At 43.8% G+C, this 14,081-nt stretch overlaps 1 protein-coding gene across 2 annotated transcripts in view; it reads right to left on the bottom strand.

The window, feature by feature from the left end:
- Positions 1–14,081, bottom strand: part of LOC131095410 (protein FAM219A-like) — a 348,552-nt gene that overhangs the window by 174,714 nt on the left and 159,757 nt on the right. For both annotated transcript variants that reach the window (XM_058043106.1, XM_058043107.1), the window contains exon 2: positions 13,432–13,528. In XM_058043106.1, coding sequence (XP_057899089.1) covers positions 13,432–13,528 — 97 coding nt within the window. The remainder of the gene's footprint in view (positions 1–13,431; positions 13,529–14,081) is intronic.

The raw sequence follows: 14,081 nt of genomic DNA, 5'->3' as shown, positions 1-14,081 counted from the left end.
GCCTGTAACTTCAGCTAAGGAGAAAAGGACTATGGGAAAGTTGGACTCAGCTGAATTAGAGGCAGAAAAACAAGTTATATAGCTATTACATGTTCACATCGTGGTTTATGGTGGTTGGTTGAATTACATTTGTTGTGTTTAAATGGAATGTAACTGATAACGGCCTAATTGCTTAGAAAGGCCTGGTTTTTGCAATAAAGAGCTTTCTCTTTCACCTGCCTGGGGACTCTGTGTTGCTCTGCTTCGTAACAAGGACTGCTGGGAAATTATTGAAAGGGGCTTGGTGAGCACTTCTGCCAGCTTCGTCAGTACTCTTGGGTGGATCCCATCTGGCCCCATAGACTTGTGTGGGTCTAAGTGGTGTGGCAGGTCACTGACCATTTTTCCCTTAGATTATACAGGCTTCATTCTGCTCCCTGTCTCTCTCTTTCAGCTCAGCAGGCTGGATACTCACAATTAGTCTTACTATTAAAGACTGAGGCAAAGAAGGCATAAATATCTCAGCCTTCTCCTCATCCTTTGTCACTACGTTTCCCCCTGCATCCAATAAAAGATGGAGAGTCTCCTTAGCCCTCTTTTTCTTGTGAATACATTTATAGAAACAATTTTAATTGTCTTTCATTGTAGTGGTGCAATTAAGTTATTGTTGGGCTTTGTCCCTGCATAATTTAATGATAACTTTGTAGTCCTCCTGAGTTGCCTGTCCCTTCTTCCAGAGGTCATAAACTCTCTTCCATCCCTCCTGTGTTCCAGCCAAAACGCCATGTCCAGCCATGTTGATCTTCTTCCCTGCAGGTTTGTCTTTCAGCATAAGGACAGCCTGGTCCTGAGCTTTTTAAGATTTCCTGCTTGAAAAATGTCCAGTCTTCCTGGACTCCTTTGCCCTTCAGGACTGCCTCACAAAGGATTCTGCCAACCAGGCTCCTAAACTGGCCAAAGTCTGCCCTCCAAAAGTCCAAGGTAGCAGTTTTGCTGACCCCTTTTCTTACTTCTCTGAGAATTAAAAACTAGATCATTTCATTATCACTGTGCCCAAGATGACCTCCAGCCATCACATTACCCACATTCTTCTCTGTTCACAAACAGCAGGTCCAGTGGGGCATCTTCCTTAGTTACCAGCTGTCGCAAACTTATCTTCCACACGTTCTAAGAGACTGTTTCCTCTCTCCTGTGTTCTATTTCCATCAGACATCTGGTAGGTTGAAGTCCCCACTGAGAATAAGGGCTGCTGATTGTGAGACTCCTCCCAGCTGCTTATAGAATATTTCTGTCTCCAGTAGGCCTGGTATTATGTAGACCAACCCATGACCAAAAAACCACACATTCTGCTGGTGACAGCAGTCACATAGCGAGGTATCAATCAGCTGAGTCTTTCTGTTTCTTCCAACATCATTCTTTGCAACTGGAAGGATAGAAGGAAAAAAAAAACTTGTGCTCCTGATCCCTTAACCAGCTGTCCAAAGGCCCTGAACTCTATTTTGATTGCCCGTGGACTTCTTACTGCAACTTTATCATTGCTGTTATGATTAAATTTTCTTTCCCAACTTGTTTTTTGTGTCAAAGTCATTAACGAACATATAAATGAAATGGCTGTTGGACAATCCCATTAGCAATGTCCTTTTTTCCTGATACTTTCTCCTTCAACACCACCTGATGTGTTTGAGTTCCTGGGCTTTTTAATTTCCTGACTCTGCTTGAACTCTTAATTTATAAAACTCATTTTTTGTTAAAGATCTACTTCAAATTACCTTTTCATTTAATTTGCATGGATTGTACTTGTTGTCCTTGAATCCAAAACTATTTCCTATGATCAGGTCTTCTATATCATCTTTGTGACTTACCAAAGCTAAGTCTATAATGGCACCATTTCCTGACGTGTTATTGAATTTCTGGAGAATTTTTTTTATTTTTAGTGCCTAGAAATACAAGAACATCTCAGACTTACCAGTCATAGAATTAATTGCTTTCCAACCTGATTCCTGATGTTAAATTATACAAAACAACTGCTGCAGTAGCAATTATCTCTCTAATAACATTACAGAACTCTTTTGGCAGTGAAAAAGGATCATGGTGGCATATGGCATGCTGGAAGTGATAATCTTTTACTAAATTGTGAGTTGTGCTGTTATTAATACACACTGCTGCTCCCTGCATTTTCCTGAAAAGCAGCCACTGGTTTTCAGAGTGTTCATCACTGAGATTGCAGGAAAGATCTACTGTCCCAATGCATTCACTCATATCCTGTTTCAGTAGCTCAAGGTCCTGTACTTTGCTGCATAATCTTGCTACATTTACATATTCATCTTTCTGACTTCTCGTCCCTAGTCACTCTTCCAGCAAGATCTTGCTTATTCAGACACTTTATTTTCCTTTGCTATCCACGAGTCTACTCTGTGACATTCTTTTCTGCACTGTGATGACCAGATTTGTGTGATTATTCAATTTATACTCAGGCAGAGCCTTGAGACTTCACAAGCACTTCCCAGCTTTTTCCTGGTGTTTCTTAAGGTTTCTCTTAGAAATGAGGCCAACATCAGTGTTTGCAGGAGTACTCCAGGCCCTTAGGTGAAACCTATCTATCAGAGAACATGTCTTCATAATTATACACCAATGCCAAAACTTCCCCATATTTTCAAACCTTCGCTGTTTGCTGACCTTACCTGTGGTGGCTGAACAGCAGGCCTGTAAAAGCCTCACAGACTGAATTCTAACTTGAATCAACTGTATCAGTGAGAAATCTGTCAACCTTTCCTGAGAATGGAATCCTGTAATGGTAAAAAACAGCTTTTTTGCCTGAGAAAAAATTCTAGGACTGGGACTGTTACTTGCACCTGTATAAACAATTCTGAACCGTCAAAGAGAAAAAATGCAAACAATATCTAAAAACAGACACTTGCCAGCACGTAGGCATCTTTGGTGAACTGACCAATCCTTACAGGGTAACAGCTAGTTACTGACCTATTAGAAGTTGGCTTGATATGTTTGTAAAACTCTATAGAATGGGATGTGTGAGTAAACCGGGACCTTTTTTCACTGCATTAATAAGAGTGTGTCTTGTCTCTCTAACACGAGGTCACAGAGACATTTCCCTGTCACTCATTTGGTAGTGGTCAGAGCTATTCCACTGAACATCTGGGCACCCACTTCTTTCAGAGCCTTACCTAGCATGGCATACAGTCATAGAATGGTTTGTGTTGGAAGGGACCTTTAAAGGTCATCTAATTCAAACATCCTGCAATAAGCAGGGACATCTTCAACTAGACTAGATTGCTCAGAGCCCCATCCAATCTGACCTTGAATGTTTCCAGGAATGGGGCATTTACAACCTTTCTTAGAAACCTGTTCTAATGGTTCACCACCCTCATCATAAAAAAAATTCATCCTTATACCTAGTATGAATCTACCCTCTTTAAAATCATTATCCTGGGTTCTGTTGCTAAAGGCCTTATTAAAAAGTCTGTCCCAATCTTTCTTATAAGCCCCCTTTTTAGTATTGAAAGGCTGCAATAAGGTCTCCCCAAAGTCTTCTGTTCTCTAGGCTAAACAACCCCAACTCTCTCAACCTTTCCTGATAGAAGAGGTGTTCCATCCCTGTGACCATTTTTGTGGCTCTCCTCTGGACCCACTCCAACAGGTCAACCTCAACCAGCTCCAGCAGCATCCTGTCAGTGTCATTTGTTCTGATATGAAGAATCACCAGGGGACTGCTTCCTGCTCCTATGTGAAATTTTCAAGACTTAGATTCCCATTTTTTTATTCATGCTCTGAGCAAAATGTACACTTCCTTTGATCTCTCCCTTGTCGAGTCTGGTGGCACAATAGAGGCTCAGATTTTGGAGACTGGACAGGCATATGTGGATTCCTGTCCTCTTGTAAGCATTAGCTTTGTGAGGAAGTAGACTATTGTGCTAATATAATTCTGCTTCCAGAACTTCTAAAATATTGCTCAGAAATAGCATGAGTATTTATATGTGAACCTTTACAAACCTTCAAACCCTCCAGCTTGCAGTAACACTGCTCTTCCTGGTAGTCCAAGTCTCTGATCCTTTCCCTTTTGTTTGCAGTTATCCTGTCTTCTCTTCTATACACTGCCTCTATATTATATTCTTTCTTTTCCTATGCAAACCCTTGATAAAAATCTGTAGGTTTAAAAAGCTATGTCTTCCTTTCAAGGCATTGTTATGAACAAAAATTTGGTTAATATTTTTTTGTTTTAAAAAGTTACCACTACTGCTGGGCTGCGGCCTTTGTTATTGTAATCACGGGTCGTTGTCATTAATGGTTGTTTTTGTATTAGTAAAAGCCCTGGCTGGGGCGAGGTAATGGCCCTTCTCCTGGGTGGGGACCTTGCCCGAAGCTAAGTTTTACCTTTCTCAGAATAGGGAAGACACCTGAGAAGGTGGGGGGGGTTATGCAAAGTGACTCGCAAGACCAGAATGCTTTGTGGGACCCCCATCTCCAAACTCATGGAGAAACCCCAAAAACAGCGAGCCACCTAAGAGTTGAGAGACTGGAGTGATGTCTGGACGTCAGGAACCAAGTGCTGAGCCTGCAGAGACGCGGAACACCTTTGGACCCTCTCACCCTGACCATGGGAGGTGACCTCGGCGGTGAGAGCAAGCTGACAGAGTGGGAGGGGCACCATCTTATGGGATCAGGCCCTGAAGGCTCCCAAGAGGATCAGATCCCCAGCTCTGCCCCTGGTGGACAGAGCTGTGCATATCCTCCTCCTCTGAGTCGCCCTGGGAGAGACGACGGACACTGCAGACCCGTCGAGCCGCCCAATCCTGAGCTGATCACTTTTAATAAAGGCATTAAAAAGGAGAAGAAGTCTCCTGGCCCTCTTTTTGTTTATTTCAGCTGGGGGCTCTCGTCCGGAATAGCCACGCCGCAAGAGGACTCAGGACTGGCCATCTTGGATCTTCAGAGGACAGCTGGCTACCAGGACCAGAGGGACCAGCTCAGGACAGCGACGCAGAGGAGCACCGGAGCACCGGACTGGTGAGAAACTCGGTGGCGGGAGTGGGAGACGTGCGCAGGTGTGTGTGAGTGAGACGAGGGCCGGCAGCCGGACCTTCGAAGTGAGAGTGGACCCCTCACTACTGCGGTTCCGTCTTTTCGCGAGAAAAGCGGCCAGGAACAGGGGGACACGAGTGGAATTAGCGTGAGCGAAGTCGTCTCCCAAGGGGGAATAAAGGGACCCCCCACTCCGGGCGTGCGGAGTGAATTACTGTGTATGAGTGGCACGCACCCCAAAGTCCTGACAAAGGGAGGTCAGGAACTTTTGTAAGTCTCGAGAAGGATTTGAGTAAGATTTGTCAGTCCCGAGAAGGATTCGGGTGTTTCACAAGCCCTGCAGGCAAAGTAAGTCCTGACAAAGGAGTCAGGCACAAACCCCAGCGAAGGAGGCTGCGGTTTGCTTTTAAGTCCTGATACGGTGAAGCCTAAAAATTGGCAGGTTAGGCAAACTAAAAATCAGGCAGTTGTTTTTCCTGACTGAGGGTGTCAGGCACGACCCGGATTCTTGGCCGTGGCTTCGTGTGTTTAAGTCCCGATAGATGTAAGACCTGACGCTGAGAAGTTGGGCAATCAAGAGATTGGGCAGTTGTTTCAGTATAAAGTCCTGAGCATCAGGCAGAAATTTGAAGTTCAGTGGAGGAGGCTGGAGCTCCTCAAACAAGGTTTTTTTTAAATTCCCGGTCAGTAGAGGCACCTTTGGGAATTTTATTGAGACCTGAAAAATGGGATGTTGTAGTAGTAAAAAGACTGGCAAGAGACTGAGGTATATACATCCCAATAGTCCCTTAGGAGAACTGTTAGTAAATTGGATTCTATAGAGGCCACGGAGGGATTAGATAAAGTGAAAATGATCCATTATTGTATGGAAGTCTGGCCAGAATTAGAGGTGCAAGGAGGATGGCCTTGGTGTGGGACAAAGGATAAGTGGATGTGCCAACAATTAAATAATTATCTGACAGCTCGAGGGGATACTGATCCTGAGCAATTATTGTATGTGGCTTGCTGGTTAAAGAGCGCTGTTGGGGATGAAGGGGTGCGAATTTGTAAGGTACAGAGGAAGAAAGAGGGAAATGAAGGAGGGGATGATAGAACTAGTAAAAGATGGGACCCCCTGGATTATTTGCCTCCTTCTACCCCTCCACCTTATGATCCTCTTCTTCAAGCACCTCAAATGGCAGGTCCAGTTCCTCCCCCGGCTGCCATCTCATTACCACCTGCTCAAACTCCTCCTTCTACCTCTTCAGCTTCTGCTATGATAAACCCAGTATCTCCTCCAGTCCCTTCTGCATCACCACACGGGCCTACTCCACCTGCTGTATTCTCCACCCCTTCTCCAGCTCCGCTTAATATCTACTCAGGCTCTTCTCCCCCTCCTATTGCTGTCCCTTTACCTCCTCCTAGTTGGGACACAAATGCCTCCTTGCCCAGTAAACAGCTATCAGCAAATACACCTGCTGATGGGCAGAACATTCAGGGTAACCCAGAAAACCCTCAAAGTAGTTTGGCATCTGAAGATGGGCCGTACTGTAGCACCAGATCCAAGACCTCCAAGGCAGAGAGACTCTTTCCCCTCAGAGAGGTCCCTATGGGAGGAGTAGCGGGAGGTGTTGGCTTTGTGAATGCTCCCCTAACTTCTTCTGAGGTGAGAGGATTGAAGAAAGAGTTGGGGCATTTGGTTGAGGACCCAGTGGGCATAGCCAACCAAGTGGATCAATTTCTAGGTCCAAATATCTACACTTGGGGGGAGATGAATTCCATCCTGAGTATATTATTTTCTCCAGAAGAGGTCCAGATGATAAGGGCGGCTGGCATAAAAATTTGGGAGAAAGATAACAGTCCAGGACCCCAGGTGCCAACAGGTGAACAGAAATTGCCACTAACGGAGCCCAACTGGAACCCTAATCAGGAGGAGGGGAGGAAGGCCATGATGGAATATAGGTCTTTGATAATACGGGGGATCAAAGAGTCAGTTCCCAAAGGAACTAATACCCAATTGGCATTTGAGGGTACACAGGAGAAAGATGAAGCTCCTGCTGCCTGGCTTAATCGCCTAAGGCGGAACTTTCAGTTGTACTCTAGAATAGACTCAGACACCCCAGAAGGTCAAATGCTACTAAAAGTCCAATTTGTTACCAAATCTTGGCCTGATATACGGAGAAAACTGGAAAAGATGGAAGATTGGCAAGAGAAGGACATTAATGAGTTATTAAAGGAGGCATTGAAGGTGTATTTAAGGAGGGAGGAAGAAAAAGTAAAGGCCAAGGCTAAGATCATGGTTGCTGTAGCTAGAGAAAGTGCAGGGTGGGCGGGTCCACCACCAGGAGGAGGCAGAGGTAGGCCAGTACTGACCGGTGCACGAAGGGTTGAGAGACCTCAAGAAGTCCCTTTGAGAGGACAACAGTGTTATTACTGTGGGGAGGCAGGACACACCAGGAGGTTTTGTAAAAAGCTCAGTCTCGATGAGGCAATAGCCAAGGAACAGGACAATTTAGGAAGGATTCTTAAGGGGGAGGACTAGGGGTGTCAAGGGCTTTTTACTATAGGGGACCCGATGAAACATCTAGAAGAGCCCTTGGTAAATTTTGAAGTGGGACCCCTAAATGAAGAATTTGAATTTTTGGTTGATACAGGGGCAGATAAGTCCTGTCTCAACAAAATACCACAAGGTATGGAAATTGGGAGACAATTTTGTGAAGTATTGGGTGCAGAGGGGAGACCATTTAGAGCATTGGTGATTGAAGAAGTGAAAATAATTGGAAACTCAAGGCAATGTAAAGCTAATTTTCTTTATCTGCCTAACTTAGAAAAAAGTTTGTTAGGAAGAGATCTGCAAGTCCATATGGGGGTTGGGATTGTTCCAAGGGAAGGGAGGATGGTAGTACAAGTGATGAATCTGTCTCAAGGAGATGTTGCAGAAATAAATCCTGAGGTATGGGCTGAGGGGGGAAAGAGAGGTTTATTAGACATTCCACCGATAACAATAAAAATGCAGGATGATACCTCACCCATACGGGTTAAACAGTATCCGATTTCCCTAGAAGGAAAGAAGGGGCTTGCTATAGTCATCGAGCAACTGTTGCAGGAGGGAATTTTAGAACCCTGCATGTCACCACATAATACCCCTATACTGGCAGTTAAAAAGGCTGAAGGGAAATATAGGCTGGTACAAGATTTGAGGGAAGTCAACAAAAGAACCATTGCCAGACATCCAGTTGTGCCCAACCCATATAGTCTCCTAAGCAGAATTCCAAGAGAACATGCTTGGTTCACTGTCATAGATTTGAAGGATGCTTTCTGGGCGTGTCCTCTGGCAACAGAATGTAGGGATTGGTTTGCCTTTGAATGGGAGGACCCGAGTATGAAAAGGAGACAACAGCTAAGGTGGACCCGATTACCACAGGGGTTCACTGAATCCCCCAATCTCTTTGGACAAGCTTTAGAGAGTTTGCTGGAACAATTTGTCCCTGAACAAGAAGTGCAGATCTTGCAGTATGTTGATGACCTGATGGTATCAGGAAAGGAAAAAGATCAGGTCAGACAAACTAGTATTAAACTTTTGAATTTTCTGGGGGAGAAAGGACTAAAAGTTTCCCAAGGGAAACTACAATTTGTGCAATCAGAAGTAACATACTTGGGGCACATAATAGGGGGAGGGTATAAGAAACTAAGCCCTGACAGAATTTCAGGTATTTTAGCTCTCCCGGCCCCAAAAACGAAAAGAGATGTGAGAAAACTCCTGAGCTTGTTCGAGTATTGTAAGTTATGGTTGGATCAATACACACAGAGTGTGAAATTTCTGTATAATAAACTAGTAGATCCAGAACCCCTAATTTGGACAGCTGAAGATGATCAACAATTGGAAAACTTAAAAAACAAATTGTCTTCTGCCCCGGTCCTAAGCTTACCAGACCTCAGGAAGGGCTTTGACCTGTTTGTGAGCGCAGAATGAGGTATAGCCTATGGAGTATTAACTCAAGAGTGGGGAGGGTGCAGAAAACCTGTGGCATACATATCCAAGTTGTTAGATCCAGGGGCTAGAGGCTGGCCAGTTTGTATACAGGCAGTAGCAGCAACTGCAATCCTGATAGAGGAGACTCAAAAATTGACCTTACAGGGAAAAATTAAAGTGCATACTCCTCATGATCTTAAGGCAGTACTGAGACAGAGAGCTCCGCAGTGGTTAACCGATGCTAGAATATTAAAATATGAGATAATACTAATGAATACAGAAGACTTAGAATTTATCACATCAAATGCCCTCAATCCAGCACAATTCCTAATGGGAGAGCCTATAGAGAATTTAGAACATGATTGTCTAGAATTGGTTTATCTCCAAACAAAAGTAAGAGAAGATTTGGAAGATCAGCCTCTAGCAACTGGAAGAAGCTTATTCATAGATGGCTCTTCGAGGGTAGTAAATGGAAAAAGAGCTTCAGGTTATGCCATTATAGATGGAGAAACATTACAAATTGCAGAAAAAGGGAAACTATCCCCAAGCTGGTCAGCCCAAAGTTGTGAAATATATGCCCTGAAAAGGGGACTGGACTTACTGGAGGGGGACTGGGGAACCATTTATACGGACTCCCAATATGCATATGGGACAGTTCATACATTTGGGAAAATATGGGAGGAATGTGGGTATTTAAGTTCAAAGGGAAAGAGCTTAGCCCATGAGAACCTAGTCCGATCAGTACTAGAGGCCCTACAAAAACCTATAGAAATAGCAGTGGTCCATATAAAGGGGCACCAAAGAGGAGACAGTTTAGAAGTTAAAGGAAACCGACTGGCTGATCAGATAGCCAAAGAAGCAGCTCTAGAACCAGGGGACCCAGTAAAAATTTTGAAGACAAAAACGACACCTGAAAAAGGGGAGGAACCTATATTTAGTGAAGAAGAATTAGAAGCAATAAAAGATTTAAAGTTACATCAAGGACAACAGGGAGAGTGGTTAACCTCAGATGGACGGGTGTTTTTGAATAAAGCACTGGCTCGGACAGTGCTAACAGAACTACATAAATTAATTCACTGGGAAGTCCAAGGACTATGTGATCATTTCCTAAGAAATAACCTATGCATCAGGGTATATAGCCTGGCTAAAGCTGTTACCAGAGGGTGTATCATTTGTCAAAAAGTGAACCAGAAAGTTATGAGAAAAGTAGCACCTGGAGGAAGGGAATTAGCCTTGAGACCCTTCCAAAGCATACAGATAGATTTCACTGAAATGCCCCCAGTGCAAGGATACAGATATTTACTGGTTATAGTTGATCATCTCACACACTGGGTAGAAGCCTTCCCGACCAGGAGGGAAACAGCTCAAGTCGTGGCAAAAGCAATCCTAGAGAATATTATCCCCAGATATGGTATTGTGAACACCATAGACTCAGACCGAGGTCCACATTTTGTGTCCCAAACATTACAAAATATAATTGAGGCTTTAGGAATGAAATGGAGGTTGCATACTCCGTGGCACCCCCAGAGTTCTGGGAGGGTGGAGCAAATGAACAAAACTCTCAAAAATGTATTAACTAAATTGATTGAGGAAACAAAGATGAATTGGCTGAAGTGTTTGCCCCTAGCGCTATTGCGCATCAGAACAAGACCTCGGGCTGACATAAGAATTTCACCTTATGAAATGATGTTTGGGCTGCCATTCTTGTTAAGACCTTATAGCACAGGAGACTATCTGGAAGGGGAAGAAGCTACCAGAAAGTATTTAGAAATAATTGGAAGAACTCTGGAGGGACTTAGAAAGAAAGGATACCTTCCTCAAACTTCCCCTCTCGACACAAAAGTTCACAACATTAGTCCAGGAGATTGGGTTTTGATAAAATCATGGACTACGGGAACATTAATGCCTAAATTTGAAGGCCCCTTCCAGGTGCTCCTGATCACAAATTCAGCTGTGCGGACCAAAGAAAAAGGTTGGACTCATATCACAAGAATAAAAGGGCCAGTCTCACCCCCAGGTACGGGACCGGATCCAACATCAGCTTCCCCCTCTGGCATTGGACCAGAGTCTACACCACTCTCACCCCCCGGCACTGGACGAGATTCATCTGCTTCACAAGCTAAATCACCTGAGTACACTGTGGTAAAAGGACCAAAGGATTTAAAGTTGACTCTCAGAAGGAAGAGTCAAAAAGACTGAACTGTGTGGGAAAAAAATTGTTTGTTAAGAGTTCTAATATTGCTTAAAATGTTTTAAGACTGTTCTGTGTAAATTATGTTGGTAAAAAGTTTAGGACTGTAAATAAGTAATTCTGGTTAAGTTCCCCAATTTATTTCTAAAGACTCCAGGTTAATCCTCTACAGAACACTCCCCTGGGAGGGGAAACCAAACTTGGTAGGGAACAGACCAAGAGAGGTTTAACCAGAGAAACGGGTAGAAGGGACTCTGAAGAGCTTGGAAGCTTTTCCTCAGTAAAGTTCCCCAAGAGGCAAGGCCGGGTGGGCAGGCTGTGTGAGATGACCCATACCGGACTCTTGGGAAGGGTAGTAATGATGGCTATGATTGCTAGTGGTGCTCTGGGGAGCCCAGCTGAGCCGTGCAATGAATGCTACCAACCCCTCTGTGAGGAGGAAGTGAGCTCCTTGTCGAGAGTCCACATCAGTTCTAACCCTGATTGTGTTAACCTCTCCCAATTGGTCTTTTATCAAAAAAATAAGAGAGTGTATTGGATAGTATACAATACTGCCACTTTTAGGCAGCCACTCCTAGGAGAGTGCCCTATAGGGGAAGCCTGGTTGTGCTTTGAATGGGATGCTGCTGAAACAAGCTCAGCAGATCTAGTAAAAAGCAAAGAAATGGTGAAAATGGTAAGAAAAATTGTTTGTTACAAGTATCTATATGGGTATACTGGAAAAGAGATAAACTCCTCTTGGAACACATTTCAGGGGAGCCTTAAACCCCTAGATTTGATCTTGTCTGGCAGCTGCGCCACTAGAGTGATAAAACCAATTTTCTTATTACCCAAAGAAATTGGATCAAGTTTGGGAGTTCCTATATATAATGATTTGTTGGGAGAAATTAAACAGAACAAGCAAAGTGGAATATAAATTGAGAAAATCCAAAATTGTAAAAGCCAAATTCGGATCCCAATATCTATGTTAAACAAAGTTATTCGGCTCCAGGCAGTATTAAAAATTAAGAATTCAATTATTAGGAACATTTCAAACGAAATAAAAAGGTTAGCATGTGTAAATAATGAGGAACAAACTCCTACACTAGATCCCAGTGGGTGGGAGAACCTAAAGATTTTCAAAAAAGATGTGTGGGAGAAGGTAGTTTTTCTCACTGTGTGTGTACTTGGAGGATTGCTCTTTTTACTATGCTTGTTTATCTGTTTTAGTAAAATAGTACTGGCCGTGCAGACCAACCTGAAGAAACCAGGGAAAGTAACAAAGTAAAGTAACCATGATTACCAAAGTGCACAAGGGATTTATAGTAGATTCAAAACAAAAAATTGGGAGTTGATGCGAGCTTAGAATTTAAGCTCGATCAAAGAAAAAAGAGGGGGGACTGTTATGAACAAAAATTTGGTTAATATTTTTTTGTTTTAAAAAGTTACCACTACTGCTGGGCTGCGGCCTTTGTTATTGTAATCACGGGTCGTTGTCGTTAATGGTTGTTTTTGTATTAGTAAAAGCCCTGGCTGGGGCGAGGTAATGGCCCTTCTCCTGGGTGGGGACCTTGCCTGAAGCTAAGTTTTACCTTTCTCAGAATAGGGAAGACACCTGAGAAGGTGGGGGGGGGTTATGCAAAGTGACTCGCAAGACCAAAATGCTTTGTGGGACCCCCATCACCAAACTCATGGAGAAACCCCAAAAACAACGAGCCACCTAAGAGTTGAGAGACTGGAGTGATGTCTGGACGTCAGGAACCAAGTGCTGAGCCTGCAGAGACGCGGAACACCTTTGGACCCTCTCACCCTGACCATGGGAGGTGACCCCGGCGGTGAGAGCAAGCTGACAGAGTGGGAGGGGCACCATCTTATGGGATCAGGCCCTGAAGGCTCCCAAGAGGATCAGATCCCCAGCTCTGCCCCTGGTGGACAGAGCTGTGCATATCCTCCTCCTCTGAGTCGCCCTGGGAGAGACGACGGACGCTGCAGACCCGTCGAGCCGCCCAATCCTGAGCTGATCACTTTTAATAAAGGCATTAAAAAGGAGAAGAAGTCTCCTGGCCCTCTTTTTGTTTATTTCAGGCATAGTTTTCTTCCTCTACCACAGCCCATGATAAAGTGCCCTTGCATGTTTGCAGAAGAATCACACTGATAAAGTTCTCTGGAGTTGTCTGAGCTGAGCTGGCATGCTCAGCCATATACATGAAGATCTCCATATGGTCCCACAAGCACCTCACCATATTTCAGACCTTGGATTCAGCCTTTTTACTCTCCATCAGCAAAGACTCACCTAATTTCACTTGAAGTGGGGATGGCTTACAGTTCATGGCTACAGTCTCTCCTCTCATACCACAATCTCTGTCCAAAATAGATGCAGCTGTTGGATCCTGTTGAGAAAGAAAATGAAACAAAACAATAATTAAACAAAAAGTTCTGCAGTCTGTTCTCTGACTGTTAGGTGAGTCCATTCCCACCCACATTCAGAGGGAACAGAGAACATGCCAGTGTTTTGAATGGCTGAAACCTAGGGAAACCAAGACAAAACTTTGGAAACATGTTTAGTGTGCTATGTTTAGTTTCCGGGGTACTGTAAGTACCCTTGAAAACACCAGATTTCAACATCTGGCTTATATGATAGATAATACTGAGAATATAATATAGAGGGTGGGTCACCAGTTCAAATTCAGCCTGCTCTCACAGTAGTCCAAAACAATTTCCATGTGATGACTTTGGGGTGTTGTATGAAACACATTTACAGTTTCAGCTGAGTTCCAAGTGGACCAGTCTGCCTTATGAGTAAAACCAAAAAACTCATGACCAGCTATGTTAAAGTCCATCTCAGAAGAAATAAGGACTAAATGAGTAAGAGAATTCAATCTCCAGTCCCTCTTGGAGAGGAGTAAAGAAGTCTGTAGTTACCAACCTGGATCTATTTGGTTT

This window comes from Melospiza georgiana, chromosome W (genome assembly GCF_028018845.1).
Source record: "Melospiza georgiana isolate bMelGeo1 chromosome W, bMelGeo1.pri, whole genome shotgun sequence".
Taxonomy (NCBI): domain Eukaryota; kingdom Metazoa; phylum Chordata; class Aves; order Passeriformes; family Passerellidae; genus Melospiza; species Melospiza georgiana.
The sequence above is the reverse complement of the archived record's forward strand: the minus strand, read 5'-3'. Positions and strand labels throughout refer to the sequence as shown.